Consider the following 23,427-nt stretch of genomic DNA (forward strand, 5'->3'; position numbering starts at 1 on the left):
GCCATAAAATTAAAGGAATTGTGAGAGTAAATGAATTAGATTTTGACCCATGTGAGGATAGTCCCAATCTTAAAACCTGAAGAAAATTCATATATATACCAGTATATAAATTTGTGGCATCTAGGATCTGAAAGTGGAGTACTTTTCCTTGAGGCAGCAGTGAGAATAGTTTCCTGGAATTGTCCAAAGCAGCCATGCCAAGCCTGCCCATTTTAAGATAATAAAATGGAATGTATTGTTATGCTAATGAGAAGTATCTAATGCAGAAATGGCTTTCGGCAAGCCTTAACCCGTTAGAAAATATCATCCCCAAATCCAAGGATAACTATTAGCCCCCAAAATAAACAATTACATATTTCTAACCTAGAAGAGTTCCCGGATTTTAAAAATTGAAACGGAAATTGAATGCGCAATGAAGAGAAATAAATGGTGGGGGAGAAACATGTCTTTTTCATGCACTCTGTTCCAATCTGAAGTTCTATTGCAAATGCATCAGAAATTCTAGAAGTCGGACGGTTCCACCTATTTATTGCTTAATAACAAATGGTCATGATCGGAAAACTTTTTAAAAAAAAGTTTATTTCCCCTCTTATTACACTTATAAAAGACGAGTCTGCCATAAGGAAAGTCTCTTTTGCGCAGTTCTTTCTGAAAAAGACCTGGATTCTAATCCTGTCTAATGACAAACCTTATTAAAATGGATAGTAAAACGTACCCCCATGAGCTCCCCAGTGGTGAAATCTGAACCGCTTTACTACCAGTTCGCTGGCTGCGCGCGCATGCGCAGTGCGCACCACGCAAATGCAAACTGCGCATGCGCAGTGCACGCCAAAAGGAGGTATTGGGTAAGTAGAACAGTGTACAGGGGTAGGGAGGTGATCAGCTGTGGCGCGCAATCTTTTTTTTTCTACTTTTAAAAGCATTCTTTTTACAACCTATTCGGCTGAATAAGTTGTAAAAAAAATGCTTTCAAAAGTTAAAAAAAGGCTCTGATGATCGCGCGGCTCAGCTGGGATCGTCAGAGCTTCTTTTTTTAACTTTTAAAAGCATTTTTTACAACCCATTCAGCCGAATAGGTTGTAACAAAAATGCTTTTAAAAGTAAAAAAAAAGGCTCTGATGATCAGGCAGATCAGCTGGGATTGTCAGAGCCTCTTTTTTTACCTTTTAAAAGCATTTTTTTTAAAGAAGCTGCAAGCAGGGAAGCGAGTGACCGGGCATTGGGTGGGCATGAACAGGGGCAGGGGCAGGGATTTTTGCTACTGGTTCTCCAAATTACCTGCTACCAGATCGGCTGATCCGGTCCGAACCTGGAGCATTTCACCCCTGGAACTCCCTCTATAATATATGTTAACATTCTGCTTACATGAGATCGTGATTCACGAGGAAGCAACGAACAAAGGGTTTGGCGGTTCCGATTATGAGCATCAAGATCCACAAAGATGACAGACCACGAACAACCCTGCGGATGGAGCAGAAAATTAACGCTAAACAGGATATGTGTAGCAATAACTGGAATAGTCAGTTATTATTGACAAAGTGTACAAATTATCCAGATACCATATTTTTTCGGAGTATAAGACACACCGGAATATAAGACGCACCTTAGTTTTTGGGGAGGAAAATAAGAAAAAAGCTGATTGGCAGGTGGATCGGCCTCCTGGAATACCCCCAATCAGCTGTTCCCAGAGGTGAATTTTAGCAACAGGTTCCTTGGTTGTAAGCTCTGTGCCTTGCTTTTTTTTGCTTTTTTTCTGCCTCTGAAAGCCTCCGAAACAGCTTCAGAAAAAAAGCCTCTGAAGATCTGTTTGGGGGCTTCTTTTCTGAAGCTTCTTTTCTGATGCTTTTTTCAGCCTTTGAAACCTCCGTTTGAGAAGCTGGGCGGGGATACATTCGGAGTTTAAGACGCATCCAGATTTTCACCCCATTTTGGGGGGGGGAAAGGTGCATCTTATACTCTGAAAAATATGGTAATTAGTTTACCGATGGCAATCATAATTCGGTAATTTGAAACAGATGATGACATTTCCAAGACAAATGTATATATATAAAACTCTATTTTCATTACTATTAAAGGACTCAGTAGGCATTTTAAAAACTAGATAGTAGAGCAGGGGTGAGAGAAGGGTGACATTGCCAAAAAAGCAATCCTCCAGAATTATTTACAAAACGCTACTCAAAAGTTTTTGTGCATTTTGCAAGAAGTATACCGTAATTCTGTGGTCCATAATTCAAAAAAATAAAAACAAAACCCAATCTGATAAATTTATAGATTTGGCCACAGGACAGTGGATGGGAGCTATCTAGAAATGAGGTGTTAATTAATATATAAGGGAATCTTCCATGGTGATATCTTAGGCATCAATCAATAGGGCTGCTTCTCCTCAGTTGCTAGAGGAGGCCATTCCAAGTCAGAAGTACTGAACATGTTTGACTGTTCCAGCAACACCTTCTGAGGGGGTGATTCCCTTGAGTTTCATTCCAAAAGATTGCCAAAGTTTAAATTCACCTTGATCTCAGGTGGACACTGATGCCAATTATTCAGGTTCCTACTTCAGTAGGACTTGTAGAGTTGACCTATCAACGGCGCCAAAAACAGCACGTTCATGATCAGGGCATGGGGTCTTAAGGTCACCTTTTGACTTCTCACAGGATTTACATTATAGAGCAGGGATCTCCAACTTTAGCAACTTTGAGACGTGTGGACTTCAACTCCCACTTTGAGACGTGTGGACTTCAACTCTGGGAGTTGAAGTCCACACGTCTGAAAATTGCCAAGGTTGGAGACCCCTGTTATAGAAGGCACAGGGTCCATTAGACTTATCCGCTGTTACAGGGAAATAAGGGCAAATACCAGAGCTTCAGAGTTGGCTTGGCACTTGCTATGCCCATTTCCACCTCTACATTTTCGTATATTTTTGGAGAATAAGCGTACGTTCCAATGAAGACTTGTTGGCTTTTGCTTATGAAAGGTGGGGAGCTTACAGTGTGAGGGCTCGCTACAGTACCAGGAGAACCCTTATCCATCTCTCTCACTCATTAAAAAACTATGTGAAAAATAAATAAATACATACATACATACATACATACATACAGTGGTGGAAAAGTAGAGGAAGGTTGCAAATAGGAACTGTCATGTATAACTTATTCCCACTTATTGCTTGAAGACTCTTTGATCTTTCCTTCCCTCAGAAGCTCATCCAGGTCTATCTATATCGGATTATTACTATACTATTTTTCTAAGTACTATCTGACAATCTTAGTTTTAGCCATTCAGCTTAGCCCTAAGAGTTGACCTTTACTGATTTTTTGGGGGTGGGGGAAGGGCAAAGAAAGTCATGAGTCCTCCCTTAAACTTGTGTAATTACTTGTGTTCTCAAAACCAAATTTAAAAAAAAACATATTGCAGTTTTCAAAGCCAAGAAGAGGCTAACAACCTCAGATTCTTTTTGCAAGATGTGCAATTAAGCGACACCGCTCCTTAACGCAAATTGCTCTCAAACATGTCTTTATTCAATTAGATATTTTGAAGTGTTTGATCGATGGGGATATGAAGAAAACCACCCTGCATATTCTAAGTATGCATTTTGCAGCAATTCACTTTGTGGTAAAAAGAATTTATAATAGAGAAAGAGAGCAATGGCCAATTAATCCAGATCTAAATATAAGACTAAACAACACATGGACAAACGTTAGGATCCCAGTGAGCCTGTTCATAGACAATGAGTTTCCCTCAAGAGGTAAAGAGGAGGTCATTCCTTCAAGATCTCTGGAAGATCTCCTGAACTTTGCATACAGACTTTCAACATCCCAAGGGCCTACAAACATCAAGTGCTCCTTCCTCTTTTTCAGGGATCTTACTTTAATACATTTCTGATTAGCGCTCCTCACCCAAGTACTAAAAAAAATGACAAATACAATGAGTATGTTAGCGTAACACATATGCCATGTTTTCCCGAAAATAAGACCAGGTCTTATATTAATTTTTGCTCCAAAAGATGCCTTAGGGCTTATTTTCTGGTTAGGTCTTATTTTGGGGGAAATACGGTACTAAATGCACCCATCTGGCTGACAATCTTAACTGGACAAGGTTATTTTAGGGGTAGGGCTTATATTACGAGCATCCTAAAAAATCATGCTAGGACTTATTTTCCGGTTGGGTCTTATTTTCGGGGAAACAGGGTATGAAATGTACACTGTTGAATAGAGCTTTTAATTGTGTTAGCCTGAAGAAGGCTACAACTGAGAGAATGCTCGGTGACCTCCAGCTGAGCGCCTCAACCCCACCATTCTCCCCCAGATCAGTTGCTGGAGCAACCGCAACAACTGGAAAAGTTGTCCTGGGATATAGTAGGCCGCATCGGTTGCCAAGGCAACGCTAAGCAGATTCCAGGAGCATCCAGGAGCACTGGGAGAAGCCGCACTGAAAAAGCCGGCTTACTTTAAAATAGATCAAGAAAAGCAGAAAACATATTGACTCCTGAGGGAAACTAAATTCTTCTTGTGCACACAGACCTTGGAAATCAAGAGGCACATCTACAAGGAGGCTCCATGCCATCCCTGAAAAGTGTCTCTCTCGCTCCAGCTAGAAAATTGGCTGAGTTAAAATCAGAGAACAAGAAGATAGGCGTAAGGCAAGAGGCTTTTTGGCAAACAAGGCTAGCATTGGTAACAAATCACCAATTAAGGGCTGTTATTGTCATAGCAGACTTTGACGCAAAACCTCTGCCTCTTCTAGAGCAGCATACAAGGAGTCCTTGACGAAGGACCACAACTGAGCCCAACATTTCCGTTGTTAAGTGAGATGTTTTGTTGTGAGTTTTTCCCCCGTTTTGTGACCTTATTTGCCACCGCTGTTAGGTGAATCACTGCGGTTGTTAAGCTAGTAATTAATTTTTAAACTTTTAAATGGATTTATTGGGGGTTTTAAATTTTAGTGATTTTATAGGGTGTAATTGTATTTTAGCTTGGCCAATTGAATAAGTTTTTTAGGGGTAGTTTTTTAATTATTGTATGGGTTTGTTTTGTATTTTAACTGGCTGTTCACCGCCCTGAGTCCTTCGGGAAAAGGGCGGTCTATAAATTAAAATATTATTATTATTAGTAGTAGTAGTAGTAACACGGTTGTTAAGCAAATCTGGCTTCCCTCTTGACTTTGGTTGTATGAAGGTCGCAAAAGGGGATCACTTGACCTTGGGACACAGCGACAATCCAAAGTATGAACCAGCTGCTAAGCGTCTGAATTTTGACCATGTGATCACAGAGATGCTACAAAGGTCGTAAGCGTGAACAAGTCCACTTAGAGGGGGCTGTAAAACACTATGAAGTGGTATATAAGTCTAAGTGCTAGTGCTATTGCTACTGACAACTGCAGTGCTTCACTTAACAACTGGGGCATGAAAGATTGTGAAACGGGGCAAAATTCACTTAACCAATGTCTTGCTTAGCAACAAACACCTGGGCTCAATTTTGTTGTTGTTCTGATTTGCTTTTGCTTCTCTCTCTTTTCTTTTTTTTAGAGCAGGTGACATGACTAGAAGTTAGGTAGGATAGAAAGAAAATGTTTTTCAGTAAAAGGTGACATGATTGAAAGTTAGAATTAGTGATAGAAATAAGACAAGGGGGAATGTTAGTGTAGACCCTTTGGTATAATAAAATAAAAGTCACACTAAGAGAAAGCATGGAATGATTGAATAATGACAGATTGCAACTTATTATAATTGTGTATCATTATTAAAAGGTAAAGGTTCCCCTTGCACATACGTGCTAGTCGTTCCCGACTCTAGGGGGTGATGCTCATCTCCGTTTCAAAGCCGAAGAGCCAGTGCTCTCAGAAGACGTCTCCGTGGTCATGTGGCCGGCATGAATCAACGCCAAAGGCGCACAGAACGCTGTTCCCGTCCCACCAAAGGTGGTCCCTATTTTTCTACTTGAATTTTTACGTGCTTTCGAAACTGCTAGGTTGGCAGAAGCTGGGACAAGTAACGGGAGCTCACCCCGTTACACGGCAGCACCAGGGATTCGAACTGCTGAACTGCTCAGCGTCTTAACCCCTTGAGCCACTGCATATCATTATTAGAAATATATAAATTGATTGAATGTAATAACGATGATTAATTTTACTAGTTTTATTTGTATTGGAATGTATGATACTCAGGTGCCACACTGTTCCATGTGCTGATTTGATATGTTTGTAAAAAAATAAAATAAAATCTGTGGCTCAATTGTGGTCCTAAGTCTTGGACTGCCTGTACATGGGGTAAGATACTCAATTAGGGCCTCTGGTGGCTCAGCAGACTGTCTGTTATTAACACAGCTGCTTGCAATTACTGCAAGTTCAAGTCCCACCAGGCCCAAGGTTGACTCAGCCTTCCATCCTTTATAAGGTAGATAAAATGAGGACCCAGATTGTTGGGGGCAATAAAAGTTGACTTTGTATATAATATACAAATGGATGAAGACTATTGCTTAAGACAGTGTAAGCCGCCCTGAGTCTTCGGAGAAGGGCGGGATATAAATTCAAATTAAAAAAAAAAATTATGTTCCTATTTCCTATCCTGACCCAGCATGGTTCCCTACTTGGCCTGCCTACATTAGCATCTTCCCCTCTCTCTCTCTCTCTCTCTCTTTCAACAGGTAAAGGACAATGAGGTTTAAGAAATTGTGATCTGGGCTTCACAATATTTGCTCAGTCTACAGATAAGAAGCTTATCTGACTTGTCGTAAAGGAAGTTTGTGACCTCAGGGCTGCCTGCCGCCCACAGCTATATTTCCAACCTTTCTCTTGGTTCTAACGTCTGGCAGGCTGATTCATTCCTGGCCGCCTAAACAGCAGGATGGCGGTGGGAGAAGAGAAGGAAGAGGAACAGAATAAAAGAGATGGATGTTCAGAAACAGAGAAGGCAAGGCTACAACTATATTGGGCTCCATCTGTCTCCCCTCTGCTCTTTGCTGGGCTGAATGCAGTTTGCCTGCACCAAGGGCTGCGGTGTGGCTCAGGCTGTAAGAAGCCTGTTATTAAACACAGCTGCCTGCAATTACTGCAGGTTCTAGTCCCACCAGGCCCAAGGTTGACTCAGCCTTCCATCCTTTATAAGGTAGGTAAAATGAGGACCCAGATTGTTGGGGGGGCAATAAGTTGACTTTGTATATAAATATACAAATAGAATGAGACTATTGCCTTACACAATGTAAGCCGCCCTGGGTCTTCGGAGAAGGGTGGGATATAAATGTAAAAAAAAACAAAAAAACTGCCATCTGAGAAAATAAAGATTGCAGGATCTAATCTGGGCCGGTCAACAGGACCAGAGGTTTTGTCTTCTGAGCTTTCGGACTCGACTTGGTGCTCATCTTACACCCATTTCGGACTCATGCTGGAGCTCATCACTCTATAGCCGTGATGGCGAACCTATGACATGCGTGCCCAAAGTGGAACGCGAAACCATGCTGCCCGGCACGCACGGCCTTGCCTGTTTGTCTTCTGGGTTTCTGGCATCCGTGCGCGCACGACGATCAGCTGTTCTTCACACGTGCAACAGTGCCAAAAACCGGTGCGTGCGTGTGTTCTGGACAGCTGATTGTCGGGCACGCACGCGCGCCAGAACCCAGAAGTTTGGCTTTTTCAGAGTGCAGCCCCAATGAATGCACACATGTGACATTTCCGTGGGACTTTTTCGGCACTCGTTGCCGAAAAGGTTCTCCATCGCTGCTCTATAGCAAAGCGTGATATCTACACTCTGCTAGAGAGAAGTTCCCTGAGGATGGGCTCCAGCATGAATCCGAAAGCTCCGAAGACAAAAACCTCTGATTGAACTGCTGATTAATCTTGCTGCAAAGGCTCTCCCTTTGATGCATATATTCAAGTGTTGTGGCCTGTTGGTCCCTGGCCCTTCCAGCAGCCAAATCAGATGAGGAGGAGGCCTGGGAGTCAGGGGTCAGCATCAAGACAACCTGAGAGCTCCGAGGGGGAAGAGGGAATGGAGCTGGCAGAGAGCTGCCTTTGAACCAGTCACCACTTCATGCCCTGGCTTATCTCAGAAATCTGTTCTTCTGAATAATATTTAAAAAGAAAGTGCTGTGTGCACCACCCTGAGTTCCAGGAGGAGAAGGAGAAGGAAGGAGAAGGAGAAGAAAGGAAGGGAGATGGAATCGGGGAGAAAGAGGAGGAGGAGGACGAGGAGGAGGAGGAGGAGGAGGAGAAGGAGAAGAAGAAGAAGAAGGAGAAGGAAGGAGAAGGAGAAGAAAGGAAGGGAGATGGAATCAGGGAGAAAGAGGAGGAGGAGGGGGGGAGAAGAAAGGAAGGGAGATGGAATAAGGGAGGAGGAGGAGGACGAGGAGGAGGAGGAGAAGAAGAAGGAGAAGGAAGGAGAAGGAGAAGGAGAAGAAAGGAAGGGAGATGGAATCAGGGAGAAAGAGGAGGAGGAGGAGGAGGAGAAAGGAAGGGAGATGGAATCGTGGAGAAAGAGGAGGAGGGGAGAAGAAAGGAAGGAGATGGAATAAGGGAGAAGGAGGAGGAGGAGGAGGAGGAGGAAGGAGAAGGAGAAGAAGGAGAAGGAAGGAGAAGGAGAAGAAAGGAAGGAGATGGAATCAGGGAGAAAGAGGAGGAGGAGGAGGAGAAGGAAGGGAGATGGAATCGTGGAGAAAGAGGAGGAGGGGAGAAGAAAGGAAGGAGATGGAATAAGGAGAAGGAGGAGGAGGAGGAGGAGGAGAAGGAGAAGAAGAAGGAGAAGGAAGGAGAAGGAGAAGAAAGGAAGGGAGATGGAATCAGGGAGAAAGAGGAGGAGGAGGAGGAGGAGGAGGAGGAGGAGGAGGAGGAGGAGGAGGAGGAGGAGGAGGAGGAGGAGAAAGGAAGGGAGATGGAATCATGGAGAAAGAGGAGGAGGAGGGGGGAGAAGAAAGGAAGGGAGATGGAATAAGGGAGGAGGAGGAGAAGGATCACAACCAATCACCACTACTACCATCATCATTATCATCATCACTATCATCATCAAGGAAGACAGAATTAGTCCATGTTTTGTGGAAATAAGAGTTGTGGACATAAGGAAAACAACGACCGAGGAAGTGGACCAGTTAATGTATTCAATTATCAGAGGGTAAAGTAGACAGGGCTGATAAAAACAAGGGATGGTCCCATGTAGGAGAAAACTGAAAAGAAAAAAAGAGCCAGGGGAATATTTGTTAAACTGTCTTGCCTAATTTAACATGGATCAAAATGACCAGAGGAAAATGACAGCTATAGCGCTATTAACTATTAACTGAGAAAATAATAACTGGGGAAAACTAAAGAGGCTTGCAGACTGGAAATATTTTATCATGTGGATATTAGACACCCTTTGATGTGCAGTGAAAGCAATTTACTAGAGAACAAGCAGTTAATTAAAAATGAAGATGGAACAAGTCCTTAAATAGTCCTACTATTGTACCTGATTGCCGAAGAGGTTGAATCCGTTAATTGCTTCTAGAGCAGCTTTTGCCAACCCGACAGAACTGAAAAAGAAAGGAAAGAGACAGAGAGAGAACAGGGCAAAAAAATGTTTGTTATGCTTACAACTCTGGAAATAAAAATACTGCTCCCTAAAGGCAGGCTTATACATCAGATAATTTCTTGCTGACAGCTTTTTTTAAAAAAAATAATCTTAGGACAAAGTGATGATACAGTCGGTTTATTTTATTGGTTTTCAGCAATTTGTATTTAAAGGTCACCAGTGAATCCGTAAAAAAAAAATGTATATATATATATATATATATATATATATATATATATATATTGAAAGGACCTTGGATTTGGACATCTGGAACTGTAAGCAATGTCGGTTGGCGGCCCCCAGGGGAAGGGCCTTCTCTGTTGGAGCTCCTACGCTTTGGAATGAACTTCCCCCTGGTTTACGTCAAGTGCCTGATCTTCGGACTTTTCGCCGTGAGCTGAAAACGCACCTATTTATTCAAGCGGGACTGGATTAAAATTTTATTGGGGTTATTTATATTTTTAGATTTTAAATTGTTTTAAATTTTTCGGCCACATCATAATATGTTCCTTTTAAATTTCTTTTAATTTGTATACAGTGTATTTTTACTTGGCTGTACACCGCCCTGAGTCCTTTGGGAGAAGGGCGGTATAAAAATCGAAATAAATAAATAAATAAATAAATAAGTTTATGGATCTTGCTGTGACAATAGCCGGCTTCACTTTTTGGGGGGAGTGATGAAAAGGAGCTGAGGATTTATTTATTTTTTCATTACTTTATGGGACCATTGGTGTACTCTTCTAATCTGACTAAGGGCCTAAAGTAAATTGTCTTTTATTCTGAATGCTTTTTAGGAATACTGTAGAAATAAGCAAACCCAGGCTGTAGTCATCTATGAACGATCAGCACCTTGGACAGCACCACAAAGAAATTAACCAAGACCATGTGGCTCTTTCATCCCTTTACTGCGGCTCCCTGTCGCCGATTGCATCCACAATTGTTAGGGCTTTCGGTTAGGACAGGTAGAAGAAAAAGGTTGCCACGCTAGGAGGAGACTCTATGGTGGGGGAAGCGGACTTCCGGTCGGCTCCAGAATTTAACAGGGGGGCTTCCAGTTAGGACCTTTGTGGCTCTTTGAGTGTTTAAGGTTGCCGACCCCTGACCTATTAATGAAAAAAATAAGTATTTTTGGAAAAAAAACTTATTATGAACTGAGTCGCTGTTTTGTGTGAAATAAAATACTGAAGAAGAATTCATAAATGGATAGGTGCATTTACCCTAAATCTATCTATCTAGCAGGAACTCGGTATGCCTAGTTTAATGAAAAGAAGGACTAGGGGAGACATGATAGCAGTGTTCCAATATCTCAGGGGCTGCCACAAAGAAGAGGGAGTCAAGCTATTCTCCAAAGCACCTGAGGGCAGGACAAGAAGCAATGGGTGGAAACTAATCAAGGAAAAAAGCAACCTAGAACTAAGGAGAAATTTCCTGACAGTGAGAACAATTAATCAGTGGAACAACTTGCCTGCAGAAGTTGTAAATGCTCCAACACTGGAAATTTTTAAGAAAATGTTGGATAGCCATTTGTCTGAAATGGTGTAGGGTTTCCTGCCTGGGCAGGGGGTTGGACTAGAAGACCTCCAAGGTCCCTTCCAACTCTATTATTATTATTATTATTATTATTATTATTATTATTATTATTATTATTATTATTATTGATGATGATGATGATGATGATGATGATGATGATGATAATAATAATAATTCATGAATCAACCATAAAAGGGTTCCTATATTTTTTCTTTTGGGCACAAATCTTAAAACAATAGGATGAAAAAGGAGCTTCTAGATCCGAGACTGGACTTGACTCTGCATCTACTTCAAGGTCAGTCCAATGTCTTCACATCTACAAGACACTCGCTCTCCAAAAGATAGCTTCCGCTGGAATGTTTTCATTGCTAGCGTACTAGGAAACATTGATTTTTTTTCTTCTTTATTTCAACCTTCACACCGAGAGCTTTCCACGCTTTTCGGAAGCCATACACAAGAGTTGGGGGGAGGAACCATGTGCTGTTTACTAATTGGTTCAACAAGAGAAAGATGATTAGGTTGCCTACAAAACTTTGTTCCGAACAGCTGCCCTCAAAGGCTGATGAAATCTCACATTATTTTTTTCCCCCTCATTTTCTGCTGATTAGAAACTATTCTCTTCGTGAATGACGGATGACATGCTAATAGAAGCTGGATTGCTTACTGCATTGCTTCGCTAATGGAATCTTCCCCCCTCCATTAAACTCAAGAAGGACACCTATGGTTGCATCTTTCCGGCACTTTCCCGCAGGGCCTTCCTTATGTGAAGCTATACAAATGTGGTTGTTGTTGTTTTTTAATTTCTCCTATTTTTTTTTTTCAACTCAACAAATTTTCGGCCCGTTCTAATTAACTCTTTGCGTTTTGAAATATACAAAATTGGACATCATCATTTATTTATTTTATTTTTATTTTGTCAGCAAAGGAAGCTTTCGCTGTATTAAGTCTCTTACAGCAACTCTGGTTAACCCACCGTGCAAACTAATGTGCTCCTAATTAAAATCCCCCCAAACATCAATAGTATAAGTGACCCCCATAAAGAGGAAAACCCAAACCTTTTAAATGAAATCAATCATAGATGGATCCAGTTTTTTAAAAAATAAATAAATAAAACAAAACCTTTCCTGGTCAAATCTAAATAAGAGAAGAGCATATAATGGAAATCCAGTATTTCTTCATTGATACTGATATACGTATACAATACTAAGGCACGATTTAGCCATCAGTTCAATACTCTAAAGGTCTACGGAGATTCTCAGTCATCCAGGTCATCTTTGTACCAAAGGTGCATTTTCAAGAGGTAACTGATCTTTCTGGTTTTTTTCTTTGAAGACGTTTTGCCAAGAAGCTGAAGAAGCTTCTTGGATGAGAAGGGAAACATCTTCCAAGAAAAACCAGATAGTCCAGTTGCCTCTTGAACAAAGCACCTTTGGTACTTCAATATTCTAATTAATAGATATGTGAAACAAAGGAATGGCTTTTTCAAAAATGAGATTAGCTTACTGATTTCATTCCTTTAGCTTTAGAGATCAGTAGAGGCATCAAAAAAAATTTTTTTTAAAAAAAATTGAAAAGAGCAACGGTCAACTTCTTTTGCCCACATAGGGGATAAAGACTAAAGCAAGTGGATTAAGAACGTGTGACTTGGTTCGATGGTGTCAGTTGATACTGGAAAGCTACAAGCTAGCATCTCTGGAAAATACTGAACAGATTTTCCCAAGCTTTGTGATTAAGCAGCTGTTAAGCAGCCTCTTGACTGATGATTGCTTAAAAATGAGAGATAAGAGATAAGGCACTCGGCTCCTAAATTGCTGTTCACTGTCTTATGGGCAACCTTTAGTTGCAAGCCCCAAGGTTTAATTTTAAGACAGATCGAAGCTCAAGGATTCAGTCTAAGGTGCCTAAGTTTAGAAGGACTGTACAACTGAATGCATGAACAAATCTCTTTAAAATGCTGACTCATGCTCTAAAATAAGACACTCTTCACCAGGGGTGAAATGTAAAATTTGTTATTACCGGTTCTGTGGGCGCGGCTTGGGGGTAATGTGACTGGATGGGCGTGGCCAACTTTCTTTTTCTTTTTTACTTTTAAAAGCATGCTTTTAAAAAAGCCTCTGACGATTAGGCAACTCAGCTGGGATCGCCAGAGAAGCCTTTTAAAAGCATTTTTTTTACAGCCTCCTCAGCCGAAGAGGTTGTAGAAAAAATTCTTTGAAAGGGTTCTGACCATCCCAGCTGAGCCGTGAGATCATCAGAGGCTTTTTTTTTTACTTTTAAAAGCACTTTTTTCAGCCGAAGTAAAAGTAAAGGTAAAATTAAAAAAAAAACTCTGATGATCGCGCGGCTCAGCTGGGCATGCTGGGGGAAGGGGGGGCAGGGATTTTTGCTACCGGCTCTCCTGTTGCCATCGCTACCAGATCGGGTGACCCGGTCCGAACCGGGAGCATTTCACCCCCGCTCTTCACGTATGTGTATGCAGTTACACATGCATATGGACCCATGAAGTGACCGTGGAGTTCTTCATTCAAACAGAATATGGTTTGCAGCCCAAGTTAATGTGAACCTCTCGGTATGTCTGTGTCAGTCTTCGAGTCAGTATTGACTGCTGGTGGCTGTTTGTGCAAGTCCTCGCAACTTTTTAGGAAAGATTTCTGAAGTGGTTTGCTATTGCTTCTTTCCTAGGGCTGAGATAAAAGTGACTGGCCCCAAGACCATCCAGCTGGCTTTATGCTTAAAATAGCAATAACAATAGCAATAGCACTTTAAGACTTATATACTGCTTTATAGTGCTTTTACAGCCCTCTCTAAGTGGTTTACAGAGTCATCCTATTGCCCCCAACAATCTGGGTCCTCATTTTACCCACCTCGGAAGGATGGAAGGCTGAGTCAGCCTTGAGCCTGGTGAGATTTGAACTGACAAACTGCAGCTAGCAGTCAGCTGAAGTAGCCTGCAGTACTGCACTCTAACCACTGCGCCACCTTGGCTCATGCGATAGGATTAAATAATCGGATTAAAACTCATGATCTCCCATCTTAAAGTCTTTGGAGATTCTTGGTCATCATGGTTGTCCCAAAAATGCTTTTCAAAAGGCAACTGGACTTCCTTAGGTTTTTTTTTTCCCTTTGAAAACGTTTTGCTTCTCATCCAAGAAGCTTCTGACTTGTTAATTGTCTTGGATGAGAAGCGAAACGTTTTCCAAAAAACCCCAAAAAACCCAAGAAAGTCCAATTGCCTTAGATCATGGTCTCCCAGTTTTTAACCTAATGCTATAACCACTACTGAAGATGATGCTATAACCAGATCCTGAAGATGAAACTGAAATACTTTGGCCACCTAATGAGAAGGAAGGACTCACTGGAGAAGAGTCTAATGCTGGGAACGATTGAGGGCAAAAGAAGAAGGGGACGGCAGAGAACGAGGTGGCTGGATGGAGTCACTGAAGCAGTAGGCATGAGTTTAAATGGACTCCAGAGGATGGTAGAGGACAGGAAGGCCTGGAGGAATGTTGTCCATGGGGTCGCGATGGTTCGGACACGACTTCGCAACTAACAACAACAACAAAGCTAATGAAGTAACTGAAATCAATGAAAATAGATAGGATTGAAACAGCCTTCAACAACAAAACAAGCAGACCCGATTCTAATCAGGATGGAATTGTTCAGAAATCCATAAATCTTCCTTTGCTAGCATATTTAAATTCTTTCCTTCTGAAAATGTTGTTTCTGTAGGAAGAATCAAGAACAATGCTGAACAGCCTTTAAAAAAAAATCACATGTAACTACATAAAAACTGGCAGCCAAATGAACAAGCAAAAGAAATCTTAATAAGGACAGACAACACATCAGCGGGAAGAGTCTCAGGACAAAGGAGAACGAGCAGAAGACTCCGATGCCAAAGACTTTCTAAAGCTCGGAGTTGAAAGACGTTGCTTTTCAGAAACAAAACACAGATGGGATATGTCAAAAATGGTTTTTTTCCCAGAATAATTCAACAGATGCTTGGAAACAAGCTTGAGCAAAATGGTTACAGGACCAACGAATATTCCCAACACGTGGGTGAGAATCATGAACTTCTAAGACATCAATTTCCAAAATTGATCATTGGGGGGTGGGGAGTCAACAACAACAACAACAAAAATATGTTGCTATAGAACAGATAGTCCTCAACTTACAACCATTTGTTTAATAGAATAGAATAGAATAGAATAGAATAGAATAGAATAGAATAGAATAACAGAGTTGGAAGGGACCTTGGAGGTCTTCTAGTCCAACCCCCTGCTTACACAGAAAACCTTTCACCACTTCAGACAAATGGTCATCCAATCTCTTCTTAAAAACTTCCAGTGTTGGAGCATTCACAACTTCTGGAGGCAAGTTGTTCCACTGATTAATTGTTCTCACTGTCAGGAAATCTCCCCCTTAGTTCTAAGTTGCTTCTCTCCTTGATTAGTTTCTACCCATTGCTTCCTGTTCTACCCTCAGGTGCAGTGGTTGTTTGAAGTTACAATGGCGCTGAAAAAAATGACTTAGCACCGTTTCTAATCATAAACAGCCATTGCAAGATCCCCCTGGTCAATTGGCCCATGGGTTAGGAAGTTCAACGGTGGCATTTTAGCAGCTTCCCAAATTATTTGCAATAAGCCACAGGCAATACTTTTTCTGTTTTAAACACACACACACCCGCCCCCCTCATTTGGAACACCTTCCTCTACTGTCTTTTCACGAGTTACGTTTAGAAACAGATATTTTGATAGAGGATACATTTAGAAATACATATAGTCCTTGACTGACAACAGTTCATTTAGTGACCATTCGAATTTACCACGGCCCTGAAAAAAGTGATTTAGGACCATTTTTCACACTTTTAAGTTAGTTTACTTTATTGTCGTTGCACACTTACGGCCACTAGGGGCGTCCCCAGGGTCACGTAATCAAAATTCGGACGCCTGGCAAACTCACTCATATTTATGAAACAGTTACAGAGTCCCTGGTCATGTGATTTTCATTCAGATGCTTGAAAACTGGTTCATATTTATGTACCGTTGCAGTGTCCCAGGGTCATGTGATCCCCTTTTGTGACCTTCTGACAAGCAAAGTCAATGGGGAAGCCAGATTCACTGAACAGCCGTGGTACTAATTTAAGAACGGCCATGATTCACTTAACAAATGTGGTGAGAAAAGTCGTAAAATGGGGCAAAACTCAGTTAACGAACGTCTCACTTAGCAACATAAATTTTGGGCTCAATTGCGGTCATACGTTAAGGACTATCTGTACGCTAAGAGAAAGGGGGCTGTGCATGCATGCATCGGGTGTGGGGGAGGTCTGCACGCATGCGTGGGGGACGGGGCGTGTGTGGGGGCCATACGTGTATGCGCGGAGGTGGGAGCATGCATGGGAGTTGCACATACGCAGGGTGGTTGCACACGCATTGCATTTTGGAGGTTCGGGTGTGAGCTTGCTTTGGGCACTCCGTCCGGAAAAGGTTAGCCATCACTGGCCTATAGGCTAATCAATAAAGCTATCTATCTATTAAAAGATACACATTACTTTATTTAATGTCACCTTTCTGCTGCCTTTTTTCCCCCCAGCAGTTCAGGACCGCAAGGCTGCAGGATTTTACCCCATGGAGACTGGACGATGGTTCAGGGACTGACACAAAACCGTCTTATAAATTCCACATCAATGTTCACAACGGTTGAGAATAATAAGAATCGACTTATCGGAAGTTGGGGGGGGGGAAGGAATGAAAACAATACCTTGAATGCAATTCAGTGCTGCCGTTGTTATATTTGCTTCCTCTTTCCCACATGCCAAAATCTGGAACCCGGTATGCCCTTTCTACGCAAAAAACGAGGTTTTGTATGAAAGAGACCTTAAAAAAAAAAGAAGAAAGAAGAAAAGGAAATAGAATTGAGAGACAGCAAAGTGCTGAAATCTATTAATAGTTCTGGGTTCTTGAAAGCACACGGATAGCTTTTCAGATAATACTGTTTGTCTTGTCTATAGTTTTAGTTGCTAATAATAGTTTGCTAGTATTATTACTGGGCATGACATGTAATTGGCAGAAGTATCATTCTCTAAAATTACGTTGCCACTGCAAGCAGGTCAGGGAGAATTACTTGACTGAATTTTACTCCGAGCTCAGCCTGGAGAATTCGCTCTTTTTCGTCATTGCCAGTATGAGATTGTTTTGAAAATCAGGATTACGCATTGGGAGGGCCAAATGCTCTCACTTCTTTCCTGGAACATTACAGGAGGAGAGAGTTTTTAATAATACAGAAGTGGGTTTTCTTTACATGAAAAAAAATAAGACCCCCATCCCAAAAATAATCCCTTGTTCTTATTTTGGGGCCCAAAGGAAAATAAGACCAGGTCTTATTTTGGGGGTTGGATTTCATCTGCTCATTCCACTCGTAGCACCTTCTTTCTTCCCAAAGTTCCTTCAGAAGTTTTAGGGAACCCTCCAGCACTTTTCACCTGAGTTGGATTATCTTGTCTTCCAGAGCATCTATAATACATGGCAGGCGGTTCAAGGAAGAACCCGAACACCTGCAGAAGCTTGATACGGCCGAAAGTCTCTTCAGGAAATGAGCTTCTTTCGTCTCGTAATCTGGAGAATTAAACTACATTCCGACAACTCCAAATGCTATCTTTACATTTTAGTTACATTTTGTATGCCCTCTTATAGCTGGAATGTTATGCTGCAGATCTGAAAGTTCAGGTATAGAGGAAGCATGCAGTATTGTTGAAGAGGATGCATGCAGTATGTTGATCCGATAACATGGGAAATAATCCTCTTGCGTTTGTAAGGAGTTAACTAATATCATTGTTCTGCACAGAGAAACAAAACCCATTACATTTATTCAACCATTTAGAACTGGCTCAGCATTTTCATCTACTCCTGGAGGCAGCTCATTTACCTCCAAGGGAAACAAGGAATAATAATGAATAGCTTCAATACACTCAATAGGCATAATGTCTTGTGCAAGGGATTAGTCTGAATGTGAAATAAAGGGGGGGTATGGGGAGGGGCCAGGGCTCAGAGCAGACACCAATCGGAACATTTTCTGGACAAAACCACTCGGAGTTAGCGACAAATGCAGAGTATGTGACGTGTAACTGGGCAAGAGGAATCCTCCTCTTCCTCTTCTTTCTTTTCTCCTTCCCTTTCTCCTTCTCTTTCTTCTCCTCCACTTCCTTCTCCTCCTCCTCTTTTTCCTTCTTTATTCTCCTCCACCTCCTTTCTTCTCCTTTTCTTTCTCCTCCTCCTCCACCACCTTTCTCCTCCTCCTCCTTTTCCTTCTTTCTTCTACACCTCCTTCTTCTCCTTCTCCTTCTCCTTCTCCTCTTCCTCCTTTTCTTTTCTTCTCCTTCTCCTCCTTCTCTTCCTCTTCTCCTCCCCCTTCTCCTCTTCCTCCTTTTCCCTCTATCTTCTCCTCCACCTCCACCTCCTTCTTCTCTTTCTCTTTTCTTTCTCCTCCTCTTCCTCCTCCTTTTTCTTCTCTTTCTCTTCCTCTTTTCTCTTCTTCCTCCTCTTCTTTTCTTCTCTTCCTCATCCTCTTCTCCTCCTCTCCCTCCTTTTCCCTCTTTCTTATCTTCCACCTCCTCCTCTTCCTCCTTTCTCTCTATCTTCCTCCACCTCCACCTTCTTCTTCTCTTTCTCCTCCTCTTCCTCCTCCTTCTTCTCTTTCTCTTCCTCTTTCTCTTCTTCCTCCTCTTCTTTTCTTCTCTTCCTCATCCTCTTCTCCTCCTCTCCCTCCTTTTCCCTCTTTCTTATCTTCCACCTCCTCCTCCTCTTCCTCCTTTTCTCTCTATCTTCTCCTCCACCTCCTTCTTCTCTTTCTCTTTTCTTTCTCCTCCTCCTCCTTTTCCTTTTCTTTCTCCTCCTTCTCCTCCTCTTCTTCTTTTCTTCTTCTCCTCCATTCCCTCCTCCTCTTTTCTTTATTCCAAGCATTTACACCCCCATTTTAAGAGGCAATCAGGTATGGAGGAATGGTTGAAACTGCGACCTGTGCCAGCCAATTTCTTATCCAAATCTGATTTTAGATATGAGTATCTCAGATGATCTCAAATGATGCCACCATCCAGAAAATCAGGGACAGACACTTCTAGTCCAAGCTACCCCAAACCTTTTTATATACAACCTTACAAATCCCACCTGACTTTTATTGTTTTAAAAAAACCCTGCCACATTCAGGGACAGTGGATGTATTAGAACTGAAAGGTAAGCATCGTATCATTAAAACCAAAAACTCACTATAAACCAGTGAGAGTCTTCGGGTCAATACTTCTCAATTATAGAAGAGTTTATGCAGATTACTGAGAAGTGCAGACAGCTGGATTTAAGAGACCTAGAAAAATCTTTCTTCTCTTGTCAAGGCCTGTTTTACAGCCAGGTTTATTTTAGTAGAGCATTGAAATTTAAAAGTGCTTTAATGCAGAAAACTTAGGACAACTTGACTTCAAGTTGCGGGAATCCTTCCGCCTTGAATTTCCCCAGATCCAGGTTTCATACGCATTTGTATGGAAGTCATGTTTCACGTACACCATTCATGATGATTCTATACAAGCTTTAGAAGCAGTTTTAAGTGGCACTTCTGGAATGAGCAGGGAAATCTCTGCAGGCATTAACAGCCTGCTGCGTGCAAAAGAACATAAATGTTGGTATTGATAGGGATTCTTTTTTCAAAAAACCCCAGAAATGATACTTTAGGAACCATTTGTTATTTTAGAAGGGAGGAAAATGGTGTTTGGCATATTTAATAAGTGTAATGCTTTATGATCCATGGCACACTTACCTAACCCAGGGATCTCCAAACGGGGCAACTTTTAAGATGTGTAGACTTCAACTTTCAGAATTCCTCCCAGCCAGTAGGGTTGCCTGGAGAATTCTGGGAGTTGAAGTCTATAAGTCTTAAAATTGCTACATTTGGAGACTCCTGGCCTAGCTTTTACATCGTTAATAGAAACACTAACAGAAATAGTTTCTTGCTATCATTCAGGGGAAAGAAAGAAAGAAAGAAAGAAAGAAAGAAAGAAAGAAAGAAAGAAAGAAAGAAAGAAAGAAAGAAAGAAAGAAAGAAAGAAAGAGAAGGAAGGAAGGAAGGAAGGAAGGAAGAAAAAAGAAAGAAAGAAAGAAAGAAAGAAAGAAAGAAAGAAGGAAAGAGAAAGGAAGGAGAGAGAAAGAAAGAGAGAGAAAGAAAGAAAGAAAGAAAAAAGGAAGGAAGGAAGGAAATGAGGGAAGGAAGGATGGAAGGAAGGAAGAAAAAGAAAGAAAGAAAGAAAGAAAGAAAGAGAAGGAAGGAAGGAAGGAAGGAAGGAAGGAAAGAAGGAAGGAGAGAAAGAGAGAGAGAAAAGAAAGAAAGAAAGAAAGAAAGAAGGAAGGAAGGAAGGAAGGAGGGAGAGAGAAAGAAAGAAAGAAAGAAAGAAAGAGAAGGAAGGAAGGAAGGAAGGAAGGAAGGAAGGAAGGAAGGAAGGAGAGAAAGAGAGAGAGAGAGAAAGAAAGAAAGAAAGAAAGAAAGAAAGAAAGAAGGAAGGAAGGAGGGAGGGAGGGAGGGAGAAAGAAAGAAAGAAAGAAAGAAAGAAAGAAAGAAAGAAAGAAAGGAAGGAAGGAAGGAAGGAAGGAAGGAAGGAAGGAAGGAAGAAAGAAAGAAAAGCATTTCTCCAATTATAATTTGATACAGCTATTTTGGAAAACGCCCGAGGCGGGGAAAACAATTCTTCCATTTTGTTTAAAAGCCTGTAAAATTCCTACAGTCTGCTTTCGTGAGATATGGAATTGGCTCGTTTCGTACCTCGTCCGTATTGTAGATGATCTGCAGGCCAGATGAAATCATCTCCACCAAGTAGAGTAGGAAGAGGGAAACAGCATTGATCTGGACGGAGGAAAAAAAGGAAAAGATAAAAAGAAATAATCCTGTCAAAAGGAGAAAAAAAATTAGCCTACTCGTACTATGAGGCCTGCAGTCAGTGTGCTGAGTAAGTCCTTGACTTACCACAGTTCGTTTAGAGACCGTTCAAAGTTACAAATGGCATTAAAAACAGTGACCTAGGACCCGTTTTCACACTTACGACCTTGCATCCCCAAGAACATGTAAACAAAATCCGGACGCTTGGCAATCAACTCATATTTATGATGGTTGCAGTGTCGCGGGGTCACGTGATCCCCTTTTGCAACCTTCTGACAAGCAAAGTCGATGGGGAAGCCAGATTCACTCAACGAGAGTTTGACGGATGGAACAACTGCAGTGGTTCGCTTAACAACGGTGCCAAGAAAGGTCGTAAAAATGGGGCAAACTCGCTTAACAAATGTTTCACTTAGCAACAGAAATGTTGGGCTCAATTCTGGTTGTTAAGTCGAGAACAATCTGTACTGTTATCCCAGGTAAATTGACGTCTGGCAATCCAAAATCCGGCACATGCAGTAAGGCAACTGCAATTGAATGGAGGAAAGAAGGGAAAAAAAACCCCTAAGAATTAAATTAAAAACCCATTAACTTTTAATTAAGTGGCTGGGGGTATTCTGAAAGGGGAAATTGATTCACCAAGCATAACAGAGTATCCAGATCAGCAATTCTTAAAATCAATCTATAAACATATTTTAAGGTCTGCATTCCACAGATCCGAGCTTGTCGCGCGACAATTCATTTTGGCCATTACCCTGGCATTGTTTACACTGAATTATATCGCAACAAATCAGACTACAAAACAACCTGCTGTTGTTGGTAGGTTAAAGCAGGAAAATCAATTTGTCAAGCTCCATAATTGAAGACTTTTTTAAAAAAAAGAACGGTAGCCTTTAACTAAACAGCAGGAAGGAAATATTCAAACTCACTCTGGAAAGCTAACATCAAAAACGTCATCAAAAAAGCACAACAAAGAATGTTCTTTCTGTGCCAACTCGGAAAGCTCAAACTGCCCAAGGAGCTGCTGATCCAGTTCAATGGAGGAATTATTGAGTCTGTCATCTGCACTTCTATAACTGTCTGGTTTGGTTCTGCAACCCAACAAGACGGATACAGACTTCAGAGGCTAATTAGAACTGCAGAAAAAACAATGGCTACCAACCTGCCTTTCATTGAGGACCTATATACTGCACGAGTCAAAAAGAGGGCTGTGAAAATATTTACAGACCCCTCACATCCTGGAAATAAACTGTTTCAACTCCTACCCTCAAAATGATGCTATAGAGCACTGCACACCAGAACAACTAGACACAAGGACAGTTTTTCCCCGAATGCCATCACTCTGCTAAACAATTCCCTCAACATTGTCAAACTATTTACTAAGTCTGCACTACTATTTATCTTCTCATCGTTCCCATCACCCATCTCCTTCCATTTATGATTGTATGACTGTAACTTTGTTGCTTGTATCCTTGCGATTTATATTGATACTGATTGTTTCCTGATTGCTTATTTGTGCCCTATGACTATCATTAAGTCTTGTATCTATGATTCTTGATTAAGGTATTTTTTCTTTTATGTACACTGAGAGCTTATGCACCAAGACAAATTCTTTGTGTGTCCAATCACACTTGGCCAATAAAGAATTCTATTCTATTCTCAATAGTAGATTTTTTGTTTTAAAAAAAAAACAACAACCATTGTTTTGTACCTGTAAATGACCATATTCCTCATGAGAAAAGACCTCATCACCTGTGAGAACGTTGAAAATGGAATGCAGGCATTTGGAGGGCTTAGGATCTTGCTTATATTGTTGAACCTGGAGGGGAAAAAAAGATTACATGTAATTCTACACAAACATTTGGATGAGTCAAGCTACCGACATGAAGTATCACGAGCCACTAAACATCACCATGGTTGGATTTCTAAGAAAAGCACTATGGGTTTTGTAGCAGTCACCTATTACATTTCTCATTCTTCTTGGCAAAAGGTAAGGGTTTTAAAACTGCTTCCCAGAACAGGGGTCTCCAATCTTGTTAACTTTAAGACCTGTGGACTTCAACTCTCAGAGTTCCTCAGCCAGCTTTGCTATATATATATATATATATATAGTCTTCAACCAACACTAAACAGTGACCAGTAAAAAATGCTAACATCATTACAAGGAAAATAATACTACTAGGAAAAATGGGATTTAAGATTATTTTACAGGAAAATATATATATATAGTCTTCAACCAACACTAAACAGTGACCAGTAACAAATCCTAACTTCGTTACAAGGAAAATTAATCTATACACAAATTTAGGGCAGGAAATTCTTTTTCCATTTGCGACACAACAGGATCCTCCTGGGGCCCTGAACTCATAAATAATCTTTTCTGATTAACTATGTCAAGATGATTGCGCCACACCATGTCAAATAAACCTGTACCAAAAGGGAGAAATGCCATCACTTCAGGAAAGACC

At 41.2% G+C, this 23,427-nt stretch overlaps 1 protein-coding gene across 3 annotated transcripts in view; it reads right to left on the bottom strand.

Annotated features, from left to right (window-relative positions):
- PHKB (phosphorylase kinase regulatory subunit beta) overlaps positions 1-23,427 on the bottom strand; it is a 135,630-nt gene that overhangs the window by 78,371 nt on the left and 33,832 nt on the right. For all 3 annotated transcript variants that reach the window (XM_058154770.1, XM_058154769.1, XM_058154771.1), the window contains 5 exons: positions 22,671-22,778; positions 20,849-20,929; positions 16,811-16,926; positions 9,422-9,485; positions 1,366-1,461 (listed from right to left, as the gene is read on the bottom strand). In XM_058154770.1, coding sequence (XP_058010753.1) covers positions 1,366-1,461; positions 9,422-9,485; positions 16,811-16,926; positions 20,849-20,929; positions 22,671-22,778 — 465 coding nt within the window. The remainder of the gene's footprint in view (positions 1-1,365; positions 1,462-9,421; positions 9,486-16,810; positions 16,927-20,848; positions 20,930-22,670; positions 22,779-23,427) is intronic.

Source organism: Ahaetulla prasina, chromosome 12, assembly GCF_028640845.1.
Source record: "Ahaetulla prasina isolate Xishuangbanna chromosome 12, ASM2864084v1, whole genome shotgun sequence".
NCBI lineage: Eukaryota > Metazoa > Chordata > Lepidosauria > Squamata > Colubridae > Ahaetulla > Ahaetulla prasina.